Below are 7,876 nucleotides of genomic sequence, written 5' to 3' on the forward strand. Positions count from 1 at the left end.
AAAGGAAAGTTTTCCTCTCCGAGTCCTTCTCTCTCTCTCATCCAATGAGTGAGTCGATTCTATTTAGTATATATTTTTTATGTTGTACAACAAAATAACCATGTTTGTCATGTGCTGTTCCCTTGTTTTATGCTAACAAATCACGTGTAATAAATCCATTTACTTGTTTATTACCCTTAACTTTAAAAATAAAATTAGTCATTTTATCCACAATGATGAGTACGGTAAATGAATAACTAACTACTTATAGAACCAAAAGAAAAATCTTAACATTTTTTTTGTGTGTATATATATGTAGATATTTTATTTTTTTTTAAAAGCAGATTGAGGGAAAAAGGAAAAGACAGTCATTCACGTTTTTGAGGTTGACAATTCTTTTATTTTGATGCTCAAAATCATTGACACTGTTCAGGCCATGATTGAAGGCTTCTTCTTTGCTTTGCATATATAGAAATTAACAGAGAGAAAGAGAGAGAAGATAAAGGTTTTCAGACATATATTGATTCTTTGTTTAGACAGGAAGCAAAAGATCAAGAAAGGAAGAGAAAGAGAGAAAGAAAGAGAAACATAAGTTGTTTTTCTTACTGGGTTTTTGATTCAGAGAGAGAGAGAGAGAGAGAGGGAGAGGTGGAAGAAGATGGATGATAATAGGGAGGGACATGATATAGAGATAGAAGGATCATTTGGAGGGATGACAGATGATAAAGAGTACAATTCAATGAGAGAGCCACTCCTTTACCAGAGTAGAAAAAATAATACTTCCCAGATTGCCATTGTTGGTGCTAATATTTGCCCAATTGAGAGCCTTGATTATGAGTACTTTTCTTGTTTTCCTTTTTCTTTTATTTATATTATTATTCATATTCCCTTTGTTGTTGCTCTTTCATTTGCATTTATCTTTATTAGAAATGAGAACAATTTGGATTATAAAATCCTGATGTCAGCCTATTGGTTTTTATTGGCTTTGCTATGGTTGGTGCTAATGTTTGCCCACTGCTTCCCTTTTCTTATTCATTTCTTTTTGTCTTCCCTTTTGTTGCTTCATTTGCATTTACCTTCACTAGAAACAGGAAAAGCTTGGAACTATGGATTATAAAACCCTGATGTTGTTTTCTTTATTTCCATTCCTGAAATCTTAGCATATTGGTTTTCTTCATAAATATGAATTCTGTATTCGTTAGCAACCTGAATTGCCGTAGAATGGGAATCATTTGGAAATTGATTTGTTTAATATTTGAGGGAAGAAAGTTTTGAATTGTTTATCGATTTTAGTTTCTGGAATGAGAGGGGAGATTGTTGTTTTTTCTCTAATTGGAGAAGGTGACAGTACGGAGTTTCTGCAAAATAAGTTGCCTTTTTCGCATTAAATCATCTCCTTTAAATTTTTGTTTTTGTCAATGGTGGGATGGTGGAAGAGGGAAGAGAGCATCTATTTTAGCTTTTTCTCTTGTTTTGCTTCTTGAATTCAAGGGCAAACCAGCTGTTCTTTTCTTATCATTTTTTCATTTGTCAAAAAACTGAAGGAAAGCATGGGATTGCCGATTATATCTACATCTCTACTCTTGAATTTATGTTTATTAACGTAATACCCCTATTGCATAATGGATATTGGCATAAGCATGATGAAGCTTAAAATCTATATTAACGATTTCAGTGCTTTTAGTTGAGTGTCTAAGGTGCTTTCTTTACCACTTTTCTGTTGTAAGACATTCTTGTTGATGGTTATACCCCTTCTATCTCACTTTCTTTCTGTACATCTTTCAGAATTGTTGAAAATGAACTCTTTAAACAAGATTGGAGATCTAGAAAGAAGGTTCAGATATATCAGTACGTTATCCTCAAATGGACACTTGCACTTCTTATTGGATTAGGTACAGGGCTTGTTGGCCTGTTCAATAACCTTGCTGTTGAGAACATAGCTGGTTTCAAACTTCTGTGGACTAACGGTCTCATGCTTAAGGACAAGTAAGTTGCAGAATCATTTAAGTTTCTTAATGTAGTTGCACTTTAGTGCATTTTATTAAGTGGTTTTACATGTCACTGGAAGTCAGCTATATGTTTGGCACTCTGTTGCAGTTGGTTATTTAACTCAATAGCAAAATACTTGCGTTGGAGATTAATCCTAGTTTTGTTTGAAGTTTGAGAAACACCATTATAATCACCCAAAATCTACTAGGACCAAACTCTTGTGCTTCTGGGATTGTGTATTTATTAATTGTTTCAGTCAATAACCAAGGACAGATTTTATTGCAACAAAATTGACAACATAATACAACTGGCTAAGCCAGTAAACAAACAGAAAACTGTTAACTCATGCTAAGAGTTGAAAATTTCCTTAAGACATCTGCAACAGTGTCCTTGTTGCTACAACACAAATGTAATTTCACCCTGCAATCATTTCTATTTAGCTGCATCAGTCTACCTGCCTGAAAGGCTTCATTCTGAAAGATCAGGAGGTTCCTTCCTCTCCAGATATGATATACTGAAGCTTCCAGAACACGTCTTCTAACCTGTGATTGTTTATTCTCTTACTGTTGAGTGATTGTGTATATACCACATTCTGTATGGCCAAAGTATTGTCTTCTATTCCATCAGCCTAAATTTACATGATTAAAACAAAAAAGAGAACATTTACATACTCTTTATAGCATTGCCCTTGTACGGGTAAGTTTGTTATATTGTAAAAATGGGAAGGGTCTTTTTTTTGGTTATAAGTCTGAATGAGTATGCATGACCCCTATATAAATGTGCAGCGGTTGGTTGTAAGGTACTTCAGCTTTAAGTGAGTCTATATCCATTTGATTTCAAGCTTTTCTGTTGCCACCTTGATTACGTTTCTTTATTTCTTTAGATGCTGGATAACAACTTATACTGACAATATTACAATCAGCATGCAGCCTCCATTTCAATATTTTTTTATAGTCGACATTTAACCTAAATTTTATTTATATTAACCAACAAATTTATAGGTTTGTGCCTGAATTTTCTGTTTTTTTGCACATTGTTCATTAATAGACTGCAACTGCTATCCTAATTGTCTATGTGGTTCTGTTTCATGAAACAACTTTCATGCTTTGTGAAGTACCATGCAGTTAAACACTATGGTTTTGGAGTAACTACTTATAATTCTTATCTCAGTGCAGGTATTATCTGGCGTTTGCAGCATATGCTGGTTGCAACTTGATTTTAGCCATTGCTGCTGCAGCTCTCTGTGCTTTTATTGCTCCTGCAGCAGCAGGCTCTGGAATTCCAGAGGTTAAAGCATATCTGAATGGTGTAGATGCTCCTTCTATTTTAGCTCCTAGTACTCTTTTTGTGAAGGTGAGCAAGGAATTATCTTCTCTCTGTGTCCCGATCTTTCCAACTCTCTAATAAACCAATATCATGTAGTTGAATAGGGAAGCATTTGCTTAGAAGTGCAAATGTGAGCGAAGTACTTAGATGTTAAACATTGAAATATTTTTCATTATTAGATGTTATTGTATAGACGCCCACGGACTATTATTTTCGTTTAATTAACTGAATAATTTCTCAGATTTTTGGATCTGTCTTTGGTGTTGCTGGGGGATTTGTTGTTGGTAAGGAAGGACCTATGGTACATACAGGTGCTTGCATTGCCTCCTTACTTGGACAAGGTGGCTCTCGCAAATACCATCTGACATGGAGATGGCTGAGATATTTCAAAAATGACCGAGACCGGCGAGACTTGGTCACTTGTGGTGCTGCTGCTGGTGTAGCAGCTGCCTTTCGTGCTCCTGTTGGCGGGGTTCTCTTTGCTCTTGAAGAAGCTGCTTCATGGTACTTCTTTTTTCTTCCATCCTTATCCCCTCCTCCATTCTTGCATCCTTCAAGTGGTATATCAACTTCTGTAATTTCTTATGTCTACTTACTTGAACTGTTGCAGTTGCACTGGTAGTTTCATTACTGAGTTCAGAAGCACATCATGTCATAGAATATATAATAATCTAGTGTACAGGGAGCCAAGCTTGCAAAACTTAATCTACATCTTCGAAAATCGCATCTCATTACTTGTTGGAAGTAATGCTCCAGTGTAAAACGAAAATTATGCATTTCAATTAGTAATTTCAATTGATATAATTAGAGAGGTCAGCACTTTCTCAAAATGCAAGTACTAATTATTCCCAAGCTTGTCCACTGGCCCTATTTAATTGATCAGTAAGCAAACATGGACTCGCTTAATATGAAAGGGCTGGTAGCTACAGTCAGGGTGTTAATAATTTTTAGGACCAAAGGCACTTGGCTTTAAATTTTATTAAACAATAGTTTCAGTTTTGAAAAAGTTATATCTTCAAGATCAGAAACTTTGCCAGCATTTTCAGCAGTTTGAGGATTCCCTTCCTCTTCCAACCTGGTTAAATTGTGTCATTTTCTCATATCTTTCAGGTGGAGGAGTGCTCTTCTATGGAGGACTTTCTTTACAACAGCTGTAGTAGCAGTTGTGTTGAGAGCTTTCATGGGATTTTGCCAGAATGGAAGATGTGGGCTATTTGGGGAAGGAGGTTTGATCATGTATGATGTGAATTCAGCTAAAACCAATTACAACACACCAGATCTTCTGGCAGTTATATTCCTTGGAGTGATAGGGGGAGCTTTTGGAAGCCTCTACAATTTTTTGGTTGACAAGGTCCTTCGCACTTATAGCATCATCAATGAGTATGTTCCAAAACTTCATACTTTTAAAGAGTGTTTTTACTAATTAAGGAAATAATAAATATTGTTATTAAATACTATGCAGTACTAGAGAAAAGTAGACTGAGATTTTCAAAGAGAAATTTGCAACTACTCTATCTTGCATAAGTCAATAATTTGCAAATTGAGTCTATTATAAATGGAATAAAACTAGAACGAAAATGTAAGTAATCAATTCAAAATGAACAAGACATATATTGACAAATATGATGTGCCTAATTTGTTCAACAAATTCATTCCCTAGCAAGCACACTTCCTTATACGACTTTTCCTCTTATGTTTCTTGTTTCCATCCATTAATTATCTTTGCATGCATGCTCCTCTATGTTTCTTGGTTTGCAAAAATGTCTATATCAATTTGTTTTAGGACTTCTCAAGTGATGATGGCTGCATTTCCAGGATTGGATAATCTTCTAAAACTTAAAGTTTTCATCATTTACTCATTTAGCCCCAAAGTATTATTTAATGAAATGCTTGTACGGATAGATGTCCAAATTTGCAAAACTGTCTAGTTTTCTTGGTGCTAACTGCTTATAGAATTACAGGAAGGGTCCAACATTCAAGATCCTGCTTGTCATCATCATTTCCCTTTTGACCTCGTGTTGCTCGTATGGCCTTCCATGGCTTGCACCATGCATTCCCTGTCCCACCGACCTGGCGGAGGTATGCCCCACTAAAGGTCGCTCTGGAAACTTCAAGAATTTTCAGTGTCCATCGAATCACTACAATGACTTAGCTTCCCTCTTTTTCAACACTAATGATGATGCTATACGCAATTTATTTACCTCTGGTAGTGAAAAGTCATTTCAGGTCTCCACCCTTCTGGTTTTCTTTGTTGCTGTGTACTTCCTTGGCATCATAACTTATGGAATTGCTATTCCTTCTGGGCTTTTCATCCCTGTCATTCTTGCTGGGGCTTCTTATGGCCGCCTTGTTGGAAAGCTTCTCGGTCCCATCTCTGATCTTGATGTCAGTCTCTTTTCTCTCCTTGGAGCTGCTTCCTTCCTTGGTGGCACCATGAGGATGACAGTTTCTCTCTGCATCATACTTCTTGAACTAACTAATGATCTCTTGATGCTTCCATTAATGATGCTTGTACTCCTTATTTCAAAAACTGTAGCTGATAGTTTCAACAAGGGTGTTTATGATCAAATTGTGAAAATGAAAGGATTACCTTACATGGAAGCTCATGCTGAACCATACATGAGGCAGTTGGTCGCAAGTGATGTTGTATCTGGCCCATTAGTTTCATTTTCTGGAGTAGAAAAAGTAGGGAACATATTACATGCTTTGAAAACAACAGGTCATAATGGATTTCCTGTGATCGATGAGCCGCCTTTCTCAGATGCTTCAGAATTGTGTGGGCTTGTTTTGAGGTCTCATCTACTTGTATTGCTTAAAGGAAAGAAGTTCACAAAGCTAAGGATAATGTCTGGATCAGGCATTTTGACAATATTTAAGGCACATGATTTTGCAAAGGCAGGATCTGGCAAAGGGATCAAGCTGGAAGATTTGGATATTACAGCAGAGGAGATGGATATGTATGTCGATCTCCATCCCATTACTAACACATCTCCATACACTGTAGTTGAAAGTATGTCTCTAGCTAAAGCTGCGGTCCTCTTCCGGGAACTTGGCCTCAGGCACTTGTGTGTTGTGCCAAAAACACCAGGGGTAAGGTTACTTGTTTTCTTTTATGTCTTTTGTTCTACTAAAATGTATGGAAATTCTAATGCAGAAAAGACTGGTCTGTTTGTATTTATTATTTTATTTTCCTTTTCCTGTTTTACAGAGGCCCCCAATTGTCGGAATCCTGACGAGGCATGATTTCGTGCCTGAGCACATATTAGGACTTTATCCACATATCAACCCCCACAAGTAAGGCAAGCAAAGCTAATTGCAGTTACTGCTTTCTTCATTGATTAAATTGAAGCCATTTTCCTCCTGCTATTTTTCTATGCTGCCTCTATCATGGTCTGGGGCTCTTTCCATGTGTACCATAATGAATTATTGTTGTATTTAGGGGAAACTTTGAAACCTCCTGTGGAAAATCTATAGAGGATGGTTAAAGTAGTTTCTACTTTTGAAAAAGAGATATAAGATTCCCTTGTATGTATTAGATTTAGAACTGTGCACCCAATTGGATTTATTTTTTGTGCCAAGATTACTTATAGGCCAATTTTTTTTTTTTTGGTTGTGTCAGTTATATCCTCAATTTTGTTTTGTTAGTGTGATTATATTATCTCTGTGTCATGTTAGTATCCTATTGAGCTGCTTATTTGGGCACTATCCAATCTTACATGTAATGATTCCATGCATGCTAACATATCAAATGACTTCTAAATAAACATCTACAAAGTGGCAAGTATAAGCAAAAAGAATAGATAAGACCAAATAATAGTCATGTTGGTGTATGCTGCATGTCGCGCGCGGACATCTGGTGCGCCTTCGACGGCTTATGAAAATCCAGAGGGCTAAGTGCCTTCCAACTCGGTCATACTCATAACCGCATCAGGTCTCAAGGTAATAGAACAAAGGGAAGTCTTTTGGAAATATAGTACTATATGTTTAAGTAAAAGTTGAGAATTGAGATCAAGCTGTGAGCTTTCTTTCTTCTCACTCTCTAATTCAGTACACTCTTTAATCCTTGAGGCTAATATTTCCTGGCACAATAACTCAGTAATACTCTTTAAGTATATGTGGTTTGATTATCCTTGTTTGGATGCATAATTATTGTTCCATTATTTGAGAACCACTTGTTTGGACCCCAAGTTATTAAATCAGGAATTCAATATTTAGATGGGTGACATGAACCTGCAGAAAGCAATCAAAGGTTATATAGTTAACGCAGTTGTCCAAATATGATTGGCTTAAGAGGTGGGGCTGAAGTGGTACACAGTAACAAGCTTAGACTTTAAAAGCTTTTCTTTTAATATTATTTGTTGTATTTTAAGAAGTGCTCATGACTTGATACCACATTTTGGTTTATATAAGATCAGATAAAAAGTTCTCAAGTCTTGTGCTTCTATCATGATTCTCTCTAATTTTTAATTTATAATATTAAATTGTTTCAACTATAATTGAAATAGCAGTGAATTAATTAGAAAAATTACGTGGCATATTTTACTTCTTAAAAAATTTGATTTATAACTTTTTTTTTTTAAAT

General features: G+C 35.9%; 1 protein-coding gene across 1 annotated transcript; it reads left to right on the top strand.

Annotated features, from left to right (window-relative positions):
- Positions 1–291: 291 nt before the first annotated feature.
- On the top strand, positions 292–6,899 carry LOC8262590 (chloride channel protein CLC-c). The gene is made up of 7 exons (XM_048375881.1): positions 292–816; positions 1,765–1,965; positions 3,144–3,321; positions 3,536–3,798; positions 4,405–4,674; positions 5,256–6,384; positions 6,503–6,899. Exons 1-7 carry the CDS (start codon positions 638–640, stop codon positions 6,590–6,592), a joined length of 2,310 nt encoding a protein of 769 aa, XP_048231838.1. The 5' UTR covers positions 292–637; the 3' UTR covers positions 6,593–6,899.
- The last annotated feature ends 977 nt before the right edge of the window (positions 6,900–7,876 follow it).

The sequence above is a fragment of the Ricinus communis genome, chromosome 6, assembly GCF_019578655.1.
Source record: "Ricinus communis isolate WT05 ecotype wild-type chromosome 6, ASM1957865v1, whole genome shotgun sequence".
Classification (NCBI taxonomy): Eukaryota; Viridiplantae; Streptophyta; class Magnoliopsida; order Malpighiales; family Euphorbiaceae; genus Ricinus; species Ricinus communis.